Source organism: Ammodytes marinus, assembly GCF_949987685.1.
Source record: "Ammodytes marinus genome assembly, chromosome: 18".
Lineage (NCBI taxonomy): Eukaryota > Metazoa > Chordata > Actinopteri > Uranoscopiformes > Ammodytidae > Ammodytes > Ammodytes marinus.
Window position 1 is genome coordinate 10,714,293 of NC_137222.1, and position 23,630 is coordinate 10,737,922.

Consider the following 23,630-nt stretch of genomic DNA (forward strand, 5'->3'; position numbering starts at 1 on the left):
TGCAGTGATAACCTGTGTCATTGTCAGTGAAACATAATTAGGTTAGTCAGTGATAGCTGGCACCTGATGGATGTTTTGAGGAAAACACCAGTGTCAGTAGTCTCAACAAGAACTGTAGCAGACTGTTTCAAGCTGCTGTCATATTGTACAAAGTGCAGTTCTCGGCTGCTGTCAAAAAGATAACAGTGTCCACAACATATGGTTCTGTCAAGGCCCAACTACACAGCAAACTGGATACCTTCATAAAGCAAGAAGGAAAGTAAATGTGCTGCTGAATATAAAGTGAGGGGTTGGCCAAGATGTCTTGGAAAGGAAGTGATGTTCAAAGAGTGTGTCATCGCATATCCACTTTTCACCTTTTATTCCATCTGTCTTGCTGCTATGTGTCTCCAGATGGCAGCCAAGATGGGCGGAGACCAGATGCCCAACATGAACAGTTCATCTCCAGTCATGGACCCCTCCCTCTACGGCTTTGGAGGCCCAAAACGTTCACTAGACAACGGAGGTAAGCCTTCAGTATGCACTCATGCATACCATGTGTGCTTGTCTGCAGACTGTTCTGATATATTGACACACATTCACGACCACTCTGTCTGATGCTTTAGCTTTTTATTCCTGTTGACGCCTTCATAAAAACAAGCTCTCAATGTTTACTGCTGCGCTGTACAAAGGAGATGCTCTAATGAATGCTTCTGCCTGTTCCAACAGTTTTAGTCTGTGCTTCTTTTTATGTAACTTCTGCTCAAATCACCCGATAAAGTTCAGCCTAAACAATCCTGACTGAATGCCCCTTCATTTCACCTATGAAATCTGACATGTTGCCATTGATTGTTTGGAAAAGGTGGTTATTTGGCGCTAACCCATCAGTGACAACTGACATAAGCAGTTTACTTGGAGCAGTTTCCTCTTGAAGTTTTTTATAAAACTCAACATGCAACCTGTACAGCTGGTTCCATTTTCTGTCTCCATTTTTCTGTTTCTGGCAAAGGAAGATAACATTCTCATTCTTGACTACAAATTTTAGATTGATTGTTGTTGTTTTTTCAAACAGCCACTGAGCACATCACCACACCAACATGTTGGTTGTGAATTAAATATCTGGAACCAAGCTACTTTCAAGTTTTAACATTTAAAACCGAATTAGCCCTCCGTTAACCCTCTGAACCCTAGGGCTATTTTGGCCGTTTTGCATACTTTTGATCAATCCTTACTAAACTACAGTAAGAAATGTTTATCATGCCAAAGTTTGGTATCTTTTTGTTCAAAACACCCTAACCTATATGACCTGATAGTTATTTCTTTCATTTGTTGACCAAAAACAACATGATAAATGTAAAAACAGATTAAAAAATATATTATTGCTACCATGGGTAACTCAAAAATTCATATTGAATTTTATTGAAAGCTGAAAATAAATACATGGTAATTTAAAAGTTTGATTGAGGTGGCATCAGCCTTCATACAAATTTTATGAACAAATAGCAGGTGAATACATAGGCGTTTTCCCCAAATTCCTCAAAGTTCTGTCAATCATAACACAGAGGGCACATACAAAAATGTTAAGCTTGCTGTGTTTGGTATATTTTGTTTCAGTAAAACTTCACCTACATTACCTGCCAGTTTTTTTTTTCAATTTGACATAATATTTGAACATTATGGACCCAAACCACACAAAAAAAAACTTTTTTTTCATATATGCCTTTTTATTTAAAAAAAGCTAGGCCTAGGTAGACCTATATAATAACACATACAGTATATGGATACATATACGACATGTATGTGTAAAGAACAGATTATTAGGCTACTGTGTCTGTAGGCTACACGTTATGAAGGCTGGCTGCTGTGTGTGTACTCAGTGCTTCAGTCAGACAACAATGGCTTTATGTAGCCTACATAGTCATACTTTGACTCTGAGGATGAACTGTCCTCCTCCTTCATGTCAAAGAACAAGCTGATAGCTTGACTTACGTTCAAAGTTTTCTTCAATATGACTAAAACATTCTCAGTAGTCTATCTTCAAACCTCTCATTACCTCTCAATCTTCCACCGCGTCTGTCAATTTTGTTAGCTAGCAGCCTCGTCTCTCTCTCTCGCATAGAGAGACTCTCCCACAGCTCCCGCCCCCTGTCACTCTTCTTCTTCGTCTCTTTTGGTGTAGCTTCGTATCACTCCGCCAACCCCTGCCCCTCCTCCTCCCCTCCCTGGTAAATGCAGCCTGTTGAGTAGGAGCTAGTTTCCGGCATAATTTTCTGATCGTAAAATGACAAAATAATGGCCGCAACCATTGAATTATCATACTTTTGAGCCCGCTTAAATAAAATAGATATGTATCAACTTCAAACCATTATATCTCTGGTTATACTGGGTCAATTTAAAAGAAGTTGTCCCCGCTTTAGTTTCTATGCTGCGTCGGATCGAAGGTGATCACGTGATCAGCACGTCAAGTAACGCAATAGAACGCAGTACTGCGGGCTCCGGGTTCAGAGGGTTAAAACACCAGATCTGAACACTGATTCATGAAGTCCAGTTTGAAACTGGTCCAAGAGTTCGTAGTCTATCTTGTCGTACGTACTCGCTCAGGATTTTTTACTATATAAAAGGCACATTATACTGTACATTTTATATTTACATGTAATAAATCATGATAACGTAAAAAATAACTAGAAATATTTAGCTTGTGACAAGGTTTCAGTCAGGGCTTTATGTCATTGTGCTAGTGTTTCTGCTGGTAAACAACTTTTTTCTGAATACATTTTTTCTACATGCAACCATAAGCTTTACCTATAAACTTATTTTTTTTAAATAGGGAAAAAGTGCCAAATAATTAGTGTCTACAGTCCCCTTTAAAATAATAATCCAGTTTGAATAAAAAAATTATTTTGTTAATAAAGTTAAAAAACAAACTGAAAAATTACTTCCTGTCAAACTCCTCAATTAATAATGGTGACAGCAGCTCTACTTTCTCCACTTGTTTGGTGCTTCCACAGCTTGGGGTCAACACATTTCTTTTAATTATTATGATTCTGGTAGTTGTTGCAAAACTGGCCATGGACAACAGATAGATTTATGTAGGCGAAACACTGTAATCTGAAGTCGGAGCCTTTGTTTTGGTGTTTGTATAGAGTATTAAGTATCTGACAGTACAGTGTAGTGAGAAAAGGCACGAAAGGCGTTGTTCTATCTCACTGCCTTCACACATAAAGATTTGATCCATTTCATATCCATGAAGTGGAAACACTAGTCATTTATCCCGTCCTCCTCTTATCTTGTCACAGTTGTTTGTATGATAGTTAGACGCTAAATGCATGGACAGATTTGTATGGAATCCCAGTTTAGGTTTGTTTGACGTTGACGTGACACTTGTTATTGTTGGCGACAATATGTCCTCAGTCAAGGTTGTCCCATATTGGGTTGGGCGGGGGGTATAGAAGTGGTATCTGCAGTTAGCTCGCAGCTTTTAATGATTAAATGTAAAAGAATACGAATGGGCTCGAGGCATTCACATCTTATCTTGCAGTCTTCTCCTGGTATGAATTTGGTGCACCAACTGTTTTATATTCATAGCTGTTCCATTCTCGAGCATTAACCCCGGTGCATTTTCCAGAAGAAGTGAAATCAGTGCAAACGACCATAAAATGATTGAACCTGCTAGATATCAACTCAGGTGTTGGCGTCTGTGGCAGCACATCCTCCACTGACCCTGCACGACCCTTTGCTTGGTGCTACCTGTCAAAATTCAATTCCTGACCGGCAGCCGCTGACCCGGCTGCTGCCTCTTTCTGATTGAAACACTCGCTCAGACACTCACAGGCCTGATTACCATGCTGGTGAAAGGCCCCTGCTGTGGGTCACACACAAACAACCAAAGATTGGCAGCAGGACCATATCCATCTGTTCCCGTCCCCTCCAGCTCTGACTCATTCTTTTTTTCGTTTTGCTGCTTCGTCACTTTAACACACATTATAAAATATTGCTGCTTTTTCACCATGATCCGATTATTTCTCACATGCTAATTAGGTTGTTTTTCTTTTCACTTCTCAGTAGGGAACCACCTTGGTGCCATGGTACATCAAAGGTGAGCAGAGCACATTCACATATTTGTTGCTGTTCATTTCGGTATTCCTAGTATTTACTGTGTCCCAGTTGAGTACTTTTGAGATCACTTATCCTTTTTATTTTCCCAAAAAGCATTATTTAATCACAATGCTTCTTTAAAGGCCTACTTCACCGGTTTGAATATGAAGGTGTATTGAATTCTGAGATCCTATGTAGTATAAATGTGCGAAAAAAAATTAAATCGGTTCATCCTCGCCTGAGAAAAGGCAGAAAGAGTGTTTTTTAACCCTATATTTCTCTTTCTCGTGACATCACAGAAAGAGAAATATAGGGTTAAAAAAAAAACGTACTTTGTAAATATTACTGTGATGTCACAGTAAAAGACATCACAGTAATATTTACAAAGTAAGATTTTTTTTAACCCTATACTTCTCTTTCTGTGATGTCACGAGAAAGAGAAATACAGGGTTAAAAAAAACACTCTTTCTGCCTTTTCTCAGGCTAGGATGAACCGATTTAAAAAATGTTCGCACATTTATACTACATAGGATCTCAGAATTCAATACACCTTCATATTCAAACCGGTGAAGTAGGCCTTTAAAGACAGATTATTTTTCTACATGAAGCTAAAATAGCCATCAGATATAATAATTCTCTCACTGAATTTAATTCATTCTAAACTTGTAAACTAATTTTAAGGTATACTAACTTATCTGAAAAAAATATATATTTTTTTTTGATTGAACAGAGTGAAAGTTTACTAACCAACTAAGCAAAATATATTAATTTCATTATGATTTAAAAACCAAACAAATAAAGTGACAAATCTTAACCTTTAAGAAGCTGGAACCAGCAACCATTTTATATTTTTGCCTGAAAAATAAGCTCAACAAAAAATTATTCATCAAAATTGTTTCTGAATAACTTTCTGTCATACTCAAGTAATTAACAGATCAACGGTAAAATTAACAGCAACAGTTTTGATGATGTGTTTATTTATTTTATTTTAATGCAATTAATTCACTGGTTCCGCATTTGAATATTGGTCAGACATAGAAGCAATTCGACCAAGTCAACCAGGGCACTTTTTAGTATTTTGCGGCAGTTTATAGACCAAAAATAAATAAATAAAATTATTGATATAAGCCCTGATCATTTCAGCTTCTTTTTTTATAATCACAAAGTGGTTTGGCGAAAGTGTAGTTTAGTTTTAGACATATCTTTTTCTTTGTTCAGTAGGAGTTATTGATCTGCTAATCTCTTCTAGGGCTCTTGCGACAGAAGACTTCAAAGTGCCTGATAAGATGGTGGGATTCAGTAAGTAGCCCCCCTGTTCATTATAGTCAGTATTAGTGTTTGACATGTAATCATCAGTATTGACATTCACTCAGTTTTTGGGTCACTTCTTGTGGGACACTGTCTGAAATAAAAGCTTAAAACTGGCCTTTTATCTCCCTCTCTTCCACAGTCATTGGGAAGGGAGGGGAGCAGATCTCAAGAATTCAGCTGGAATCAGGTTGTAAGATCCAGATTGCTTCAGGTAAGTTCTGGCAGAACTAAGATGTAATTTTCTCCTCTGAGGCCAGAATGAAAGGCAGGGACCATAAACAAAAAGTACGGTGGCAGTAGAAACTTGGAACGACAAGTATTTCTCCTCATGTTGCAAATGTTCGACATCAGCCACAAGAGAGATAGAAAATGAGAAGAGGACATTTTTTATACTCCGCACTTATGCACATGAAAAAAAAGTTGAAATTCAATTTTGAGAATGAAGATGAAATGCAATATCAGCATAAAATGTGTTCTCGAATTTTTATTTCAACTTTTTTCTTTTTGTGCATGACACAAGATGTAGATGAGGCCATGCATTGCTGTAAGATCGCACACAAGTGCGAAGTTTTGCAGCAGCTGTACATTCTGTAAAACGTGTTCTGTAGGTTTTCTGTCAGTTGTGTGTTGCTAGTCTCTAAAACAATGTTAACAGTTATAATGTGTTATGGGGGAAAATGTGGTCTGCTTCCATTGTAGCTGCATTTGTGTTTTACTACTCTACTGACAAAGAAATGTACAATTAAATGCAGTATTTGTCAGGGGGGGTGACTGGTGGGGCTTGAGTTGCTAGCCACAAACTGCAACCTCCTCAGTTTGAGTCCAACCAGGGACATAGTTGCGTGTCGTTTCCATCTCTTAAAATGCCGATCTCAAGTGAAAAACTTTTTGCTTATTGTTCCTTCACTTGGAAGTTTAACCTTCACTCAGAGTGATGTATGTGCAGGCTGTATCTAAAAGGCTTAACACAGAAACGTGTTTCTGTGCTCATGTTCAATCAGAATTCAAGACGTGTCCGTACAAGCAGGAGTTTGTGTCCTCACAACCAGATTAACCAGTCCTGGTCAAATATTAAGCTTACAAGAGTGTGGTGTGACACTTTACTCAAGATCAGAGACAGTAAAGCTGACATTAAATACATTTTAAATGAGCAGTTTGCAAAATGAGAAGCAAGAACAGTTTGCATCAAAGTTGTTGCCGTTGTCTTTATTAAATAGAAATTTAACAGTGGACCCTTTCACATAAACCAACATTTTGATACCAACAGCCAAGATAAAGTCACTCATTAATTCTGTGTGAAAATATTTAAATATACTGATGTCATTCTTGTGTATGTGAAGATGTGGGTTATCTTTAACTTCTGTGCTGCTTTTGTTGCAGAGAGTGGAGGCATGTTGGACAGGCCCTGCACGCTGACTGGAAGCCCAGAGAACATCGAGTAAGTCTCACCTCTCAACTCTGACAGATTTACTAAAACTGCACAGACCATTTGGAAAGTGTGCCCCATTGTTGTGAAACAGAGGGTATGAACTCAAATCTCTTTTCACGTATCCTCTTAATCAGTCACTGAATCACCTGGGGAAAAAGCCTCTTTCACTTTGTTTTGACATTTTCGTGACACAAACGTTTGTTTTTGTGTGTGTGGAGTCTGTAACTGTTGACAAATATATTTACTCCACCCCCACAGTCAGGCCAAGAGGCTGCTGAGTGAGATAGTGGAGCAGTGTCGGTATGGCCCGGGCTTCCACTGTGACATGGACGGCAACAGTTCAATCCAGCAGATCCTCATCCCTGCTAACAAAGTTGGCCTGGTCATCGGCAAAGGGGGAGAGACCATCAAACAACTGCAGGTCTGGAAGTAGAGCGCACTCAACGTAAAGCTATTGCAGTAAATTAGTTCATTTGATAACTTGACAAACTGGCTTTTTCTAGTCTGCCATCTTCCTTGCCGTGAACAATTTCGCTAGAGCAGTGGTTCTCAACCGGTGGGGCGCGCACACTCTACCGGGGGGGCGCGAGGAGGCTACGCTACGGGATGGGGGGAAAAAAATCAAAAAAATTAAAATAAATAATTGTCAGCGGCTGCTGCCGTGAGCCGCTGCCCGTTCACGAGCACTCACGGGCGGTTAGTCTCTCAGTAGCCTCCCGCAGCAGTCTCAGCCTGCAGTCAGAGCAGAGAGGAGACACGCACAACTCCGCGTTCAGGCTGCACAGCACATTAATCGCAGGTAGCATTTTGAGCTAAATCTGGCCACTTTCCAAATCCTCCGGGCGACTTTTTTTTTGTCAAAAGTGACTAGCGACAAATCTACAGACTTTAAATGGTGTTATTGTAAACTTCTGTGGTGTTTGGAGACTCTGACTTGAAAGCACGTATCGCTCTACTGTGCTCAACGAGCAGCGGGTGCTGCCGTGAGCCCCTGCCCGTCCAAGAGCACTTACAGGCAGTTAGTCTCTCAGTAGCCTCCCGCAGCAGTCTCAGCCTGCAGTCAGAGCAGAGAGGAGACACACACAACTCCGCGTCCAGGCTGCACAGCACATTAATCGCAGGTAGCACTCTGTCTGCTTCTCGCAGACAGAGTGGACGCTTTCACACAAAAACTTGACCTCTGGCATGGCCGCATCAGTCGAGGGAACTGCGACATGTTCCCCAGCCTTGCAGACTTTATCGCTGATGCAGGCACGTCACATGATTTCTCCTCTTTATTTCAATCAGCATCTGAGCACTTGTCAGAAATGAGAAAACAATTTGCAGCTTATTTCAAAGAGGATTATCGCTCTTTTGCGTGGGTTCGAGATCCCTTTGTGTGCACATCAAATGAGCTGTCGATTGATATGCAGGAGCAGCTTATTGAGCTGAAGAGTGACAGTAGGCTGAAAGAACTTTTTACCTCCTGCCCTCTCTCGTCATTCTGGGCAGCATTGATGCAGGAATACCCTCAACTTGGTGACATAGCCTTGAAGATTCTCCTCCCTTTCGCGTCGACATATTTGTGTGAGGCAGGATTCTCAAAAATGACTGCACTCAAAACAAAATACCGCAATCGTGCACAAATCGAGGATGTTTTGAGGCTATGTTTATCAAACATTGCGCCAAGAATTGAGGATCTTTGCAAGGCACATACCTGCAAACTCGTCGCTTTTCGGCGAAAATCGCCGTTTAGAATCAAAATATATGACCCACGTGAATCGTATAGATCCGAAGAGTTTTTGTTTTTGGGAGGGGGGGGGGTAGCGGCAGCTGCCAGAGAAGTCAGCCAGCGCTTCCCAGACTGGACTGTGTGGGCGAGTTACCGTAGTGTGAGACAAGGGAATATCGTTATCTTGGCAATAAAACATCTTTGGTAGACGTCATGAGTATTGTCCAATCAGCGTTAAGATCGGGCACCGTAAAGCATCACTGCTGCCGCTGTGTGTTCAGACTTTAGAATTGGCTAAAAGTCTCAATCAAAGCCCTTTTGATAATAAAAAATTAGAGGCTTTGATTAAACACTGTCAATGCTTCAGAGGTTAATGTAACAGCCTACTGAAACAGAAACTATACGGAGGGACGCAGCTCACTGTAGCCTAAGGTCCCTTTATTTAGTCGCGGTGTCAGTTTGCCGACATGGCTCTCTGTTAGACTCGAGACATAGAAAAAGATCGCGGAAGTTAACGGGCAGGATATCCCCGACTGATTTCATCCATCAAACCACAGAGTTTTTTCTGAGCGGCGTCTCACTCGCTCACTGGGTCTCCCGGGTCCCGGTGATTTTCAACGTCACAGCGATCGACTCGCTGCTTTGCTGGGGCGGAGACTTTGTGTGAAGGTGATTTAACATCACGGTCGTAGACGAATGTTGTAACTTTATGCTGCATAGTTTGCACTGCACTGTTGACCCACACAGGACTCTTGAAGCTGACAGTTTAATGAGCGCAGTGTCTGCAGTGCGCTCACAATCAGAGCCGACCGACAGGCCCCCCCCCCCCCCCCCCCCAATTTATTTTTATTTTTATTTTTTAGTTTGTGTTTGATATTAACATCATATTATTATATCATACAAAAAAATGAATACAATGTTTTGATCTAGATAGCCTAGTTAATAGCCCAATAATTTAATCAGTTCATCTGGGAGGTAATCCAAGTTTAACTGATCACGTCACGTTCACGTCCAGTGTGTATTGAGTTTATTTAAAAACATTTGGAAATGGGGCTCAGATGCCCATGCACTGTATAACCTATTTCAGCCTCGTCTGTGGAAAAAAAGCTGGACAACAGAGTTCTTCTGCTTCATTCCTCTCACTGCATTTAAATGTATTCATTATATTACAGAGAAATATGTCGCATAAAAGAAAAAGAGCACCAAGCCCAACCCAGAGGACCCTGCATAATATTTTATTTTAAATGAACATTTTAATGGAAAATCCAAGAAGCTTCTAATTCATCCGACCCAGTGTCTCCAAATTATTTGTTCACACAAAATTCCTCAGATTTAGCCTCTTAATTTCCCTCTCAAAGTGCACCAGAATCATGCATTTCACTTTAAAAAGTTTAAAAAAAATCTCCCGGGGGGGCATACCCCCAGACCCCCCTAGGAGGGTCAGGATCTCAGCTGGCTATTATTTTCACCCAGCTGGACATTGGAGGCAATAGTGGAGAACTCTGGTTGTGTGAATGATATTTAACAATAGCCAATCGTTTGGACAGCGAAAAACACCCGACCCCCCTAGAAGGGACGGGTGTTTGTCACCTTTTTCACCTCCTATGAGTTTGCAGGTCTGAAGGCAAAGCAGGCTCAGATCTCACATTAAAATCGCCTACCTGCAAGCTTCTGTCCAAAATGCAGATGATTACTATTCCAGGGGTTGAAGTGGGACGGCTCCTCAGATAAATTAATAAATAAATAGTAGTGCTGTCAAACGATTAAAATATTTAATCGCGATTAATCACATAAATGTCATAGTTAAGTCGCAATTAATCACACATTTGTATCTATTCTAAATGTTTCTATTTAGGCTACTATTTTCTTCTCTTCTAAGGAGATTTAAAAAAAAACATTTCCTCAGTGTCTCATTGATACAATCTCATAATTAGCTTTTAAAGTGCACCAGAATGATGCATTTAACGTTGATATAAGAAATTTCCGGACCCCAACCCTAAACCCAATGTTCAACTCAAAGGTGCGCCACTGGCCTAGCCCTTGTGATAATAACAATAATAGATTATCCGTCTGTCTGTCTGTCTGGGGGGGAGGGCGCCCAACTGCAATAACCCAGCTTTGGGGGGGGGCCCAGCTTGCAGAAGGTTGAGAACCCCTGCGCTAGAGCATCATAGTGCAGCTTGTGAACATGCCACTAAACCGGTTTAATCGACAGTTATTTATCCGACATTCCTGGCATTGAAAAGTAAACTGCAAATGATCAGTGTACATTCTCTCCATAGGTATTCACCCCCAGGTATTGGTTGTCAAGATTAATTAAGAAAATACAACCTGTTCTTTGAGATGTGGCACAAGTTTCAGTCGTTGGAGAGAATAGTCCTTTGGCTCCCTGGTAACTCTTTTGATGTGTGCTTTTGCTTCCGTCTGATTGTACCCCTGCAGGAGAGAACAGGAGTGCAGATGATAATGATTCAAGATGACCCCATGCCCACTGGAGCAGACAAGCCCCTGAGAATCACTGGGGATCCCCACAAAGTGCAGGTCAGTCTGAGAAGAGCTTGGTGTGTGTGTGCGCGCAGCTATTTGTCCAGTTTACACTCAATTTTACACATTTTATTCCTTTTAGTCTACCACCCAATGGATGTTTGCATGTTTGTTTTTATTGGGAGTTAAATCTAGGCTTGTTTATATTTCCCATGCAGCATTCTCTGTTAAAATGTCATTACTCATGATGATTTTGGTGTGTCTTTTTAATCTTGTTGACAGCAAGCCCGTGAACTTGTGGTGAAGCTCATCCGAGACAAGGACCAGGGAGACTTCAGGCCTGGCAGAGCAGACTTTGGATCCAAAATGGGGGGAAGCAGTCTGGAAGTAGGAACTTTGTTCTGCTTTTCAAAACACTGGGAAGCTAAGATAATGTGATTATTATTATTTTTTTAAATGCATAATAAGTAATCTTTTCTGAATCCTACACTTTTGTCCTTGTCATCCAGGTGGTTGTTCCCAGATTTGCTGTCGGCATCATCATCGGCAGGAACGGAGAGATGATCAAGAAGATTCAGAATGATGCAGGGGTCAGGATCCAGTTTAAACAAGGTAAGAAGGTGAAACAGGACCTTATGTTAGCAATCAAACACCGATCCCCTTGCTCCTCACAAAAGCAGAATATGGTCTGATCACGTACAGTTGTGTTCAAAATAATAGCAGTGTGTTTAAAAAAAATTAGTAAAGATCAAAATCCTTATCATAGCTTTTATTTCCAAACACGCAAATGCATTGGGGACATTGCACATTCTATTCCAACTCCAAATATGCCACCATGCTTCACTGTCTTCAAAGTGTACTGTGGCTTGAATAGGGGCCACAGACAGTTTGTCAGACGACCCCCAAACACTGAATTCAAGCCACGGTACACTTTGAAGACAGTGAAGCATGGTGGCACAGACATCATGTTACGGGGATGTTTCTCATACTATGGTGTTGGGTCTATTTATCGCATACCATGCATCATGGATCAGTTTGGATACATTAGAATACTTGAAGAGGTCATGTTGCCTTATGCTGAAGAGGAAATGCCCTTGAAATGGGTGTTCCAACAAGTCAACGACCCCAAACACACCAGTAAGCGAACAAGATCTTGGTTCCAGACCGACAAGATTAACGTTATGGAGTGGCCAGCCCAATCCCTGGACCTTAATCCAATAGAAAACCTATGTGGTGACATCAAAAATGCTGTTTTTGAGGCAAAACCAAGAAATGCAGAGGAATTGTGGAATGTGGTCCAATCGTCCTGGGCTGAAACACCTGTTCACAGGTGCCATAAGTTGGTCGGCTCCCTGCAACACAGATGTGAAGCAGTTCTCAGAAACAGAGGTTATACAACTAAATATTAGTTCAGTGATTCATAGGAAAGCTAAATCTTCATGCATTTCAGTTGATACAGTAAATGTTTGAGTTGTAAAGAAAAATGCAGACACTGCTATTTTTTTTGAACAGTCTTAATATTCCTTTTTCTTCACTTTCTGTAAAGATGAAGAAACATTTGACAAATGTTTCTTCATATTTGGAGTTGGAATAGAAAGTTCAATGTTCCCAATGCATTTGCGTGTTTGGAAATAAAAGCTATGATACAGATTTTGATCTTGCCACTTTTTTAAACACACTGCTATTATTTTGAACACAACTGTATGATACATCCATCGAGTGTTGCTGTGGTGAAATCAGCATGAGAAATGAGACACCGAAACCACAAAACCTACACCGTATTACTCACCTTAGTGTAGGTCTTGATAACCTTGGGAAGCAGAGTACCCTATGAATTTAGTTCTGAAACATTTGAAACGCCAATAACTGGAATTGCATGAGTTAATAAAGTGTGTGTTTTTCAGGCTCAGTTTATATTGAACAGACACAACGGCACGCTGGAAGTCGACCTTTTAAGCCCTGAAATTCAAAATGAATTGGTGCACACAGAAGATGGATGATGTGGTGTTGGTTTAGGAACAGCAACAACTTTGACAAAGATCTGGCCTGTCATTTTGGGAATCTGAGTACTTGATGGCTGAATAAAGATTGATTTGAGCGCCAGGCAGAGCTTCACAATCACCAGAATTCATAGGCGACAGATTGATATTTTTTCCAGTATGATCATCGGAAAGTTATTTATTTTTTTACCTACTTCACTTCTCACTGAAATCAAAACCTGCAAGCAGCTCAAGTGGAAAAATCACACCAAACCTTTTATCTTCTAATTTAGTGAAGTGTGTTTTAAAGAACCCAAAGGTAAATATTATGTATACAATCTTTGGGCTGTTAAGACTTTGTATTCCTTGTATTTGTCCTTCAGATGATGGAGTCAGTCCTGACAGAGTTGCTCAAGTGATGGGCCAGCCCGACCACTGCCACCATGCGGTCCACCTCATCAACGAACTGGTTCAAACTGCTCAGGTATTTGTTCCTACTTTGTTCCTTATATTCAAGGTGAATTTGTTGTTGCAGTAATTGGTTGCACATATTTATTATGTGTATAATTAAAACAAATTAAATCAACCCGACATAAAATGAACTTTAAAATTAAGCTAATATAAACTTGCCCACATTTCCTACAGGTTTTTTTTTAAGATAAAGCTTTTTCTTTTCACTTCAATCTTTATTGACACAATATTCATGACATGTTGACAACATGGGAACTAATCAATTAAAAAAAGCTGGCAAGACAAAACTTTATAAAAAAAATGTACTGCTTGGGAAGTGCCTTGAAAGCGAATGATTCTGATACTATTGTTCCAGTGTAATGTATTTTATTTTGAGTCCTGTATAGTAAATGTTTCCATTTCTGTGTAGTTGCGCTTTTTGGCAGTCACAATGTATGTGCCAATGCTTCGATAAAAAACATTGGCACATGTTAGAGTGCCCGTAGAGGCTCAGTCCTCAGAAGCAGCAGACCACGGTTTTGAATCCAGCCAGTGGTCGTTCTCTTCATTTCACCTCTGTCTCTCCAAACTATCCAATAAAGCATAAAAATGCAGTGTTTCCTTGCCCCTTTGCATAGTGATAGCTTATTTGCTTGCTACCAGCAGTATTTTAATCAAATATTTATCATTTGCAATCACATTTATAACAGAGAAGTTACACAACTTTCTACGGGACTTCATACCGTAGCACTTTACATACCATTTCCAAAAATTACAACCATTTTCTGACTTTTCCAAAAAACATGAGTGGTCAACATCAAAAGATCCGCACTCTGGACAACATTTCTGACGCCTGCAGCTGCTTACATTTCGTTTTCGGTGTCAAAAAAGAAAGAAAATACATTTCCATGAGAATTCCCTCCCAGGTTGCGATTTGGTGGATGAATGAGTCGTCTGCTTATCATGCCAATCTTAGTTTGACATTTCTACATGAGTAGATGAGTTCTTTTTAAGATGACCTTTCCATCAAAGTTTGTCAAGATTTCTTATCTCAATGCCTTTTCCGTCCTGGTTCCCTTCCTGAAGGAGAGAGACGGCTTTGGTATAATGGGTCGTCGAGCTCGAAGTGACTGCAACATGGGAGGGTCTGGAGGACTGCAGGAGGTGACATATGCAGTACCCGCTGACAAGTGTGGTCTAGTGATCGGCAAAGGTAAGACACTTTTATTTTATTTATTTTTTAACGTTGCCTAGAAGGGTGTTGACTAGCTTTTGCTGAAATCAGACACGACTTGCCGTCTTCCGATAAATAATGGAGTTCATCAATATGAACAGTCTTAATGAAGAGTATATCCAACTCACCAGATTGCCTTTTCTCTTATAATAACTGAATGGCTTTTGGTGTTGAGCCACGGCGTGAAAGTGATGAGAAGAGGGGGTGAGTGACCACCCTCCTATTCTCCCTCCGGGGCTCATGTATACAGCACAAGTGGCATTCATTGGCTTCACTAAGGGCTTAATGACGGGGATAATGCGTGTAATGTGACATTAATTGTTAAAGGTGCATAATAACAGCCCTCAATCATGTGGAAGGCTGCCTGGCATCTAATGAGGGTCTTTCAGCCCAATAGAGTGCAGCGAAGGAATGAATAGGAGGAATTAGCTTATTGGCTATTCATGCCCACTCTATTGCCAGCTATTTAAAAGTCATTGACCATTGCATTGGAAGGGGCTGTGATTGTGCGAGTGGAGCATGTGTGCGTGCATGTCGCCTTGGTGTGTGTGTGCGTGCGTGCAGTGGAGGGCGGGGTCAGAGGGGGCCTCTTTACCTAAGATAAAAACATGGCAATAGAAATGTCAAGTGGCTTTTGTGCATGTAGTGGGGAGAGGGAAACAAATAAACCTGGGCGTTGCGTCCCCCTCTCTGTGCATTAGCATATGAAGTGAGCCAATATGGTGGAGATGGCGGTGGGTCTGGGTGCTGTCAGCCAGCCCTTAAAGGGTGCAGTGATTAATATCTTTACGATGCCATATGCAGCCCATTGCCCCTCTGTTTTGACCCCCTACACACACACAGCTTGATGAATCAAGCCACCCACTAACTAATCTGCTCAGACAGCAAGAGCCATAATAAGTATACTACAAATAGATTTTTTTACCTAAAAAAACTTAAACTGAAAGGTCCACTTACTAGGTTTTTCAGGGCCTTCAAACATATCTCAGGGCAAACAGATAAAGTTGTTGTAGTTGAAATAATCTTGTCAAAGCTCTGTAGAAAGCTAGTGAGTGGAGCTTAAAGGAATACTTCACCCATACGGAACAGGCGTTCTATCATTATAAAATCACTATTATAATATAATGAATGAGGTTTTTCTTCCCTCAGTCTTCCCTTGGCCAAGCTGTCCTGTTAATCCTAGCCCTTACTGTGATGTCACAGTAAGGAAAATGTAGGGTTAGACAGTGAGACCATAAAACACTCTTTCTGCCTTTTCTCAGGCTAGGATGTTTTAAAAAATTTAAAAAAAAAATTGCACACTTATACTAAATAGGATCTCAGAATTAAATACACCTTCATATTCCCACCGGTGAAGTAGGTCTTTTAAGTTTAACTTTCTACTGCCATAACTATGACTGCTTAGGTCAAGAGTGAATGTTCTCACTTTACCAAGATGTTAACTTAAATCTTTTCTTAACATTAGCTAAATGTTAATCTAATCAGTTCAATATATCTGAACTATGAGAACTAAAGTTGATTTGATTATCTTAAATGTTAAAAAGAAACTTCCATGCAAAGAGAACATACCGGTACAAAAGTGGATTTTCATCAAATCTTCATCTTTGACCTGGGCGATATTCTGATATTACTCTTTATTGTCTAAGTGAAACTGTTTAGTTAAGCTTTATTTCACATACAAGCAAAATAAAAGTGATAAAAGATAAATAGTACATGTGTGGGTGCGGTAAAAACCTGTACAGGCTTGTATGAAAACCACACCCAAAAAACATTTGAATACAACACAATAAAAAAATAAATAAAAAAAATGTTGGGATGACACAATGTTCACAAAATGTAATACCTAAATACCTGTAAATCATTTGAATGTAAAGAGTTGTTGAGCTGAGAATTTGTTAAGCACTTTGGATAAAAGTGTATTGGTCAAATCCAGCTATTTACTATTATAGGCTCTGTTCGTATAATTTGATCACCCTTTTGTTAATATATGGAAAAAACGCAGCTATTGGATGAACTGAAGATTAATGTTCTTAACAAATTGATTATTTAATTTAACCAGTCATAGGATCTCCTAATAAACCACAGTGAAAAATATAAATGCCCACAAATCCAAAAACCCTCATTCAATAGCTTTAGATTTTTCCTTTACCGGTAAGTCTTTTTGAGTTTATACAGTAAATCAATGAAAGGGAACTATATTTATCCTTGTGGGCGAACATAATTAATTGTAGAATATGATAAGCTTTCTTTTCGGATATAAATTGATATATTAAAAACACTTTTACACATAATATTGATTTGATCCACATTGCCCGCCCCTAACTTGATTGTAAAGCTGCTGATGCATTATAAGTTATTTTCCCTTGAGGCCTGAGAGTTTTTTTCCCCCCCTGGCCGCTAACCAGTCCCTTGGCTTTGCCCTGAATGCTGCCACCAGTTGCACCTTTGTATCCCCTCCTATTCTCCAGCTCACTAAACCAGTCTCATTAATAAGGCCCGTATTATCTGTCCTCACTACAGCCCAGTCCATGAAATGAATAGTCCGGGTCTTCATTGCTCTCTGCTGTCTGACTAGAAGAGCTCATAATGGCTTCATTAAGGCAGAAGTTTCATTTGGTTGACAATGGGTTAATGGCCCATGTGCAGTCTGTTAGCAGCATGGAATAGGCTGCGGGAGGGGAGAGGTTTCTGATGAGCGTTTTCATTGGGGGGTCAGCCAGGGTCGTCCGAGTGTCAGCCACAAGTGAACAAATGTGTAATTGATGTTGGGACAGCCCTGGTGTCCCCCCGGGAAGCACCCCTCAGCCTTTTTTGGTTCAGATGGGCATTGTAGAGGGGGGCTGGGTGGGTGCTGCTATATGCCCCCATCCACTCCCTCTTCTCATCACAGAGGACAACACAGAGTCAAGAATGAAAAGGGTAAAAAAAAAAAAAGAGACAAACGATATCCCAGAAGGAGGATACGCTTCAATTTTGGCCCTTTTCTCCTGCCAGCTATGTTTCATTTCAACCTGCTGGTGTAATTGCTCTCCCCACACGTCGGGAAGCTGGCATCTGATGCACAGGAGGGGGATGTGTGCAGGAGATGTCTCCTTTTGTTTCTCGATTTGCATGGATGTTACCACAGAATGGTAAACATGTCTTGGTAAGGTAGAACCGGAGAGATGGGCACGATTCCCATATTAATGACTTCACATCTTCAGACAACTGAAGATGGTTGTTTGATTTCTTACTCTATCAAAAAAGTGGGTATTTATAGTATATAAAATCTGTTTACACATATCATAACATTGAACCATTGAATTTGGTTGATGTTAGGGGCCCATCACTGCTTGATATTTCTTGAATATCCTTATTAGGGTCAGTGTATGCTAGAAAATACCCAGTTCACATCACATGTTGGAAGTCAAAAGTGTCTAAATTTGTTTGAACTGCCCCACATCAAGGCAATATATTGTTTAAATAAGAGGATAATGTTGCTCCTTTTCAGTTTGATCTCAAAGGCATTCATAGTTTGGCACTCCTTTGGACATACACAATGGTGACAGAACGAATTGCTGAAAGAAAACTCTACATAAAGTTGGCATGATTGCTGGATTGTTGTTTTTGGAAAGTTACAGAAATGTAATTGTCCCCAATTCTGACCTCCAGGAAGCTGCAGGAAGAGGTTCAAATGCTGCGGTCTGACTTGCATTGTTACTTGTTTAGTGAAAATCTTCTGTTTGCTGCACACGAGCAGTTTCTGATTGTATCATTCAGTTTATTTAATCTTCAGAACATTAATTTGCAACTAAATTGGTTTGTTTTTACCAAACATTTCCTGTGTTTCCTGTGGATGGAGGGTTTGCTGTTTTGTCTGTCTGTCTTTTGCGACCGTTAACCAATTATCTTTAAGATTTTGATCAGTCACCTTGAGCTCAAGGATCATTGTTGTGTTTTTTAATATTTAGACCAAAGAATTATTTGAGAAAAATAATTTGCAGATGAATCAATAATGAAAGTGATTGTGAGGTGCAGCAGCCCCAGTTAAATAATCCCAATGACTTTCCAGGTGGAGAAACCATCAAGAACATCAAAGAGCAGTCTCGTGCCCACGTGGAGCTACAGAGAAACCCACCGCCCAACACCGACCCCAACGTGCGCATCTTCTCCATACGAGGAACCCCTCAGCAGTTGGAAAAGGCTCGCCAGCTGATCGATGAGAGAATTGGGGTAGGTGGTCTCACTCTAGCATCTCCCCCCCCCCCCCCCCTATTTTTTTCTTTTTGCTAAAAAACGCTTTTGTCTGGCCTGATATTCATGAGCGCACATGTCAATGCGGGGAGCGGCTGGGGTGAGCCTGGTGGCCGTGGTGCTGGTGGCTGGCAGGATGTCACCAGAGGTTAAACATGAAGAATCCATCAAATGGACTTAATGGAGTGCATCAGCGGCCGGCCCTGCCCTCTGACCTTGCCTGTTGGCTCTCTTTATAAACACAAGTGTGGTCCCTCACCTGCCTCCTCTTCCCTTTCTCTGATTTAGGGCCCAGGAATGGGGGGCAACAGCAGCTTCGGTATGAACCCTTACAACCAAGGACCAACCACTCCTCCTCAACAGTAAGTTTCCATTTCTCCCCTCGACATTTCAATCGGCTATTGTTCCACCATGTGCTCATAAAGTTAAACATAGTGTTTTCACTAAGAAGCTGGTTTACAATATAATAACTCTCATTGAATTGTCTGTTTATTCCTGCATAAGTGGGCCTCAGTCGTTCATGCCTGGAGGATGGGGTACAACTTTTCAAATATGGCAACCTCAAGGCCAACAGGACCACAGTGAGTAAACACACCAAGAACTACTTAAAGTTTTATAGACAATCTGCTGCCAAAATCCCAAACCAGGATTAGATAGAAAAACACAAGTGAAAAAAATCTTATCCTTAGCCAGATCAACGAAGGAACAAAAGAATATATCAAGGTTTCACCCATTGAATTATTTTCCGCACCCATAAATTTAGGATCTGAATGAATGGCCCAGACCAGTTTTTCTGCTGCAGTCTGGGTTGATGGGATGGTTGCGTTTCCTGTGGCTAACCACCTCTTTCCTGTATGGACAGATTTTAAACTTGCTGTCGATAGGAAACAGATTTGCAGATGAGAGCAGAAGGTGAAAAGGGGGGAAAAGCAAAGCCCACTCTCAGTAACTCCGCTGGTGTTATCTGTGTCTGCTTTCAGGTCACAATGGATCCCAGACGGGCCAGATGGACTGGGAGCAGTATTATAAAAAGCTAGGCAAGTGTCACTCATACAGAAAAGGTTTTTGTTTATATTTGAATAAATCCTTCTCTTAAGTACACATTGTTGTTTGCTCACACAAGCCTGACATGCAAAACATGCATTTATCGTTATGTTGGAAAAGTTGAGCAAAAATGCTGTTGGTAACTTTAATCCTATAACCTGGTCAATTAAACTGTCGGAGTAGAAAAAGCTGTTTCAGGAAAGAGACAAAAATTGTAACTTGTACATTTAAAAGGACCTGATGGAAGCTGCGGCGTTTAAATGAAGTTTATTTGTTTGTTTCCAGGTCAGCAGAACCAAGCCCAGAGCACTGCTCCTGAATACAACAAAGCTTGGGGTGAGTATATGTGGAAGTGTTTTATAACGAGCACAACACAGAAATGTGACCGTGACACAGGAACATCATTTTCTTCCTATTAGTTTAATTAATGTATCATCTATCGTCCTCTTCAGGCCAGACAGGTGGTCCTGCATCTCAGCAGACCTCTAATGCTGACTACAGCGCCTGGGTTGACTTCTACAGACAGCCTACGATGGCCTACTTTAACCAGGGCGCACAGCAGACACAAGCCCCGGGCCTTCAGGTGAGAAACACGGTGCACGTTCTTTGGGGATAAGGCTGTTGTTTTATTATGCATTTATTATCAGTTTCAACAAAATCCCACCAAAAGACCAAAACCAACAATGTTTTAAACTTTTGACTTTCATACCCTGACTTTTGCCATAAGCATACAGGCTCCAACAGAAGACATAAATCTTTGTGAACGGGTCTCTGTTATTGTTAAAAACTAGTTGGTAGCAAATATTACTTCAACAGGAGTATAGCTAAAGCCCTTACTCAATCAATAAAGAATTAATTTGTGACCACTTTGATAAATTGTCAAGCAAAAACGCGTGGGTTTGCTGCTTTTCTTTGTCTCTTCTGGTTCTTAATGGACCTTCCCACATGCATATTTCGTCTCTCAAAACTACAAATACGCACTAAACTACAGTAGCCATGTTCATTGTAATGAGTTAACATATCACAGAACATGAAACTATGAAGCTGTATAGCATAGCACTTAATTGTGGGATTTATTAATTGTTCATTTTGGATCTTGTTATGGTATTGGTTGACAATAAGAAAAAAAGGCCTGTCCTTTTAGACTGTAAACAAATGTTATACATGTATAGCACCTCAGGGATCAGCTTAGTTGTTGGTAAATATTGTGAGAAAAGATTAACCAACTGGTTTCCTCCCTCAGGATCATTAGAGAAGACGCCCAGGTGAAAAACTTGAATCACTGAGAGGATGAAAACAACCCTTTTTTTAACAGGGGGCGGTTCTAGATTTACAACGCCTTGAAGACTTTTTTTCTTAGTGAGAAACACTAGCTGTAGAATGACCTTATATGATAAAGTAATATTTCTAAAATCAGGAACATTTATTTGTTACTAAATGCTTGTGTACACTGTTATTTTGGATAGACAGTATCTGGGATCCCTTTTTGGACTTGAGAGAGCTTTCGTTTTTTCTATATTTTCCTGTCTTTGACTCAGATTGTACCGCCAAAATGAACCCAAAAGTTGTAACATTTCAAACGGCAATATGATCTATTTTTTCTAGTTATGTTGAAATGAACCCATGGTTATATGCTTAGCAGTCTTGAATACTTTTGTTATGTCACGAGATGTTTAAAAAAGAGTGTGTTGAACTGTTTTTTCTTTTTAAATAATTCAGTGAAATGAAACTGTGATGTTTTGTTACAGGAAATGTATTTTTGTTACAAGGCTTAAAAATAAGGATTAATGTCAGCCAGTGGCAATAGTTCTAATTTAATTCCTGTTGTGCATTGTAAACTGTTTTTCATTGTCATTTTATTGTACTCTGGTTTAAACAAAAAAAAAGGTGCAATATCCTATTTCCCTTTTGAAACAAAGATGGGTTTTTCTAATATTTTGAGACTTTTAACTTGTAGTTTTAAGATGTTTTATTTTCTTCTTCTTTTCAAATGGAAATGTCATGGATAATTTATTAAAATTATCTCATATGATAGGATCTAGGGGGATGTTGCAAATAGCTTTTTTGCCTTTGCTACCTTGTAAAACTATGTATATATGCTCATATTTGACTGTTAATTTAAAATATATATGTTTCATATATATATACTTATATAAAATATTTTTTTTCCTGTGATCAGTGTTGCAGGAAAAAATTGTCCCTCTTTTTTCTGTTTCTGTTTTCATACTGAAAATGTTCAAAGATTGTGAATGTGTGATTTGAAATCTGATGTTGCATCTTGTCATGAAGAAAAAAAACTAAGAAGTGGTAGATTTTGTGTATGTTCCGTACCCTGAACTATTCAAGACTGCTAAGCCTCTGTACTTCTCTACCTGTGTAATAATTAATGTAGTATTTTTATGTTTTAAGTATTATGATCAAAAACTGTCTTATTTGGTACCTCCCAGTTCACTAACGCCCCACTGAGCCCTCGCAGTGGACTCAGCGGGGTGTTGGACTCAGTCCAATGCTAATAACGTTTTAATTAATTTTTTATTTCTTTGTGTGATCTAATATAAATGATGCATCATTATGGAAAAATTATTCTGGTATTAACGTAATTTCTTAATGAAAAGGGATATAATTTCTAATTATGGTGTTTTTGTTTTTCCTTAATGTGTACAGTTAACCATGTATTAAAAACATCCAGACTACCTTTATTGTGTGTTAAGCTGATTTACTGTTTGATGCCATTATAGAAACATGTCTTTTGTTGTATTCTGATGTTAGATTTCTATTGTGTAAATACTAACAGGTGATGCATAGAGGATCTGTCGGCCAACAGTGTGTTTTCATGTTTGTTTTTTTAAGCAGAGAAAAAATATTTTCTATAGTCTATTGCCAATACTCAAATTCAAATAAATGTTCCACAAGCCTCTCTTGGGGTTGACTATCGTTACAGTTTCTCAATATTAACACTATTCCACTGCGCACATTTTAAAATTCACTTAAAGGTACAGTTGTTTCTGTTTTACCACACAGCTGCCAGTAAAATAGAATAATACAAATGATATGTTTAAGATGTAGAAATGTAAATTTGTAAAATACATGTCCTTTAGTATTTTAAACGAGTGAGACATAAATCTTGCTGGATTTCAGATCAAATCAGTGAAGAAGTTTTAAACGTGTTGCTTCAAATTTCTTCTAAATCCAACACATTATTTTTATGTGTTAATTCTGGCAATTATGTTAAGTAAAAGAAGAAATGTTTTTTAAAAGCTGTTAACCTTTATGCTTTTTCTCATTCTTGACAGTGACTCCTTTTGGTAAAATACAATAATTGATATCAAACATTCTGGATCTTTTTCAGGTGTGACTTTTCTCAAATATGTGTTTTGTCCACTACAGAATACTTTTAATTCATGATAGATTAAAATCTTTCATGTCATTGCTCTGAGATGTTCCTCTATGCCTCCCCTCCCCCCCCCCCCCCCTCCTCCAGAGCATCTCCAGCTTAGTCACTGCACATCTTTGCACTCTGCGGGGATCCCTGCCCCGCACGGCCCCTGCATTGATGCGCTGCAGCTGTTTCCAAATCCAGCCCTTGATTTTGATCCTCTTCCTTTTATTTACCATTTAACAACACGTCGTCATTGAGAACACTTATGACCTGATGGTTGTCTAATGATTTAGTTGTTTCCC

The 23,630-nt window shown here is 39.7% G+C and overlaps 1 protein-coding gene across 2 annotated transcripts in view; it reads left to right on the forward strand.

The window, feature by feature from the left end:
• The window catches only part of fubp3 (far upstream element (FUSE) binding protein 3), a 28,952-nt gene extending 6,304 nt beyond the window's left edge, over window positions 1–22,648 (forward strand). Inside the window, exons 2-19 of one of the 2 annotated variants that reach the window (XM_080046407.1) lie at window positions 394–505; window positions 4,042–4,075; window positions 5,324–5,373; window positions 5,525–5,596; window positions 6,766–6,823; window positions 7,073–7,235; window positions 10,968–11,066; window positions 11,292–11,396; window positions 11,519–11,621; window positions 13,372–13,472; window positions 14,525–14,651; window positions 18,724–18,884; window positions 19,194–19,267; window positions 19,410–19,486; window positions 19,886–19,942; window positions 20,235–20,285; window positions 20,402–20,532; window positions 21,193–22,648. In XM_080046407.1, coding sequence (XP_079902533.1) covers window positions 394–505; window positions 4,042–4,075; window positions 5,324–5,373; window positions 5,525–5,596; window positions 6,766–6,823; window positions 7,073–7,235; window positions 10,968–11,066; window positions 11,292–11,396; window positions 11,519–11,621; window positions 13,372–13,472; window positions 14,525–14,651; window positions 18,724–18,884; window positions 19,194–19,267; window positions 19,410–19,486; window positions 19,886–19,942; window positions 20,235–20,285; window positions 20,402–20,532; window positions 21,193–21,201 — 1,584 coding nt within the window. In that variant the 3' untranslated portion in view covers window positions 21,202–22,648. The remainder of the gene's footprint in view (window positions 1–393; window positions 506–4,041; window positions 4,076–5,323; window positions 5,374–5,524; window positions 5,597–6,765; window positions 6,824–7,072; window positions 7,236–10,967; window positions 11,067–11,291; window positions 11,397–11,518; window positions 11,622–13,371; window positions 13,473–14,524; window positions 14,652–18,723; window positions 18,885–19,193; window positions 19,268–19,409; window positions 19,487–19,885; window positions 19,943–20,234; window positions 20,286–20,401; window positions 20,533–21,192) is intronic. The other variant, XM_080046408.1, reaches the window with a different exon arrangement.
• Window positions 22,649–23,630: the final 982 nt, after the last annotated feature.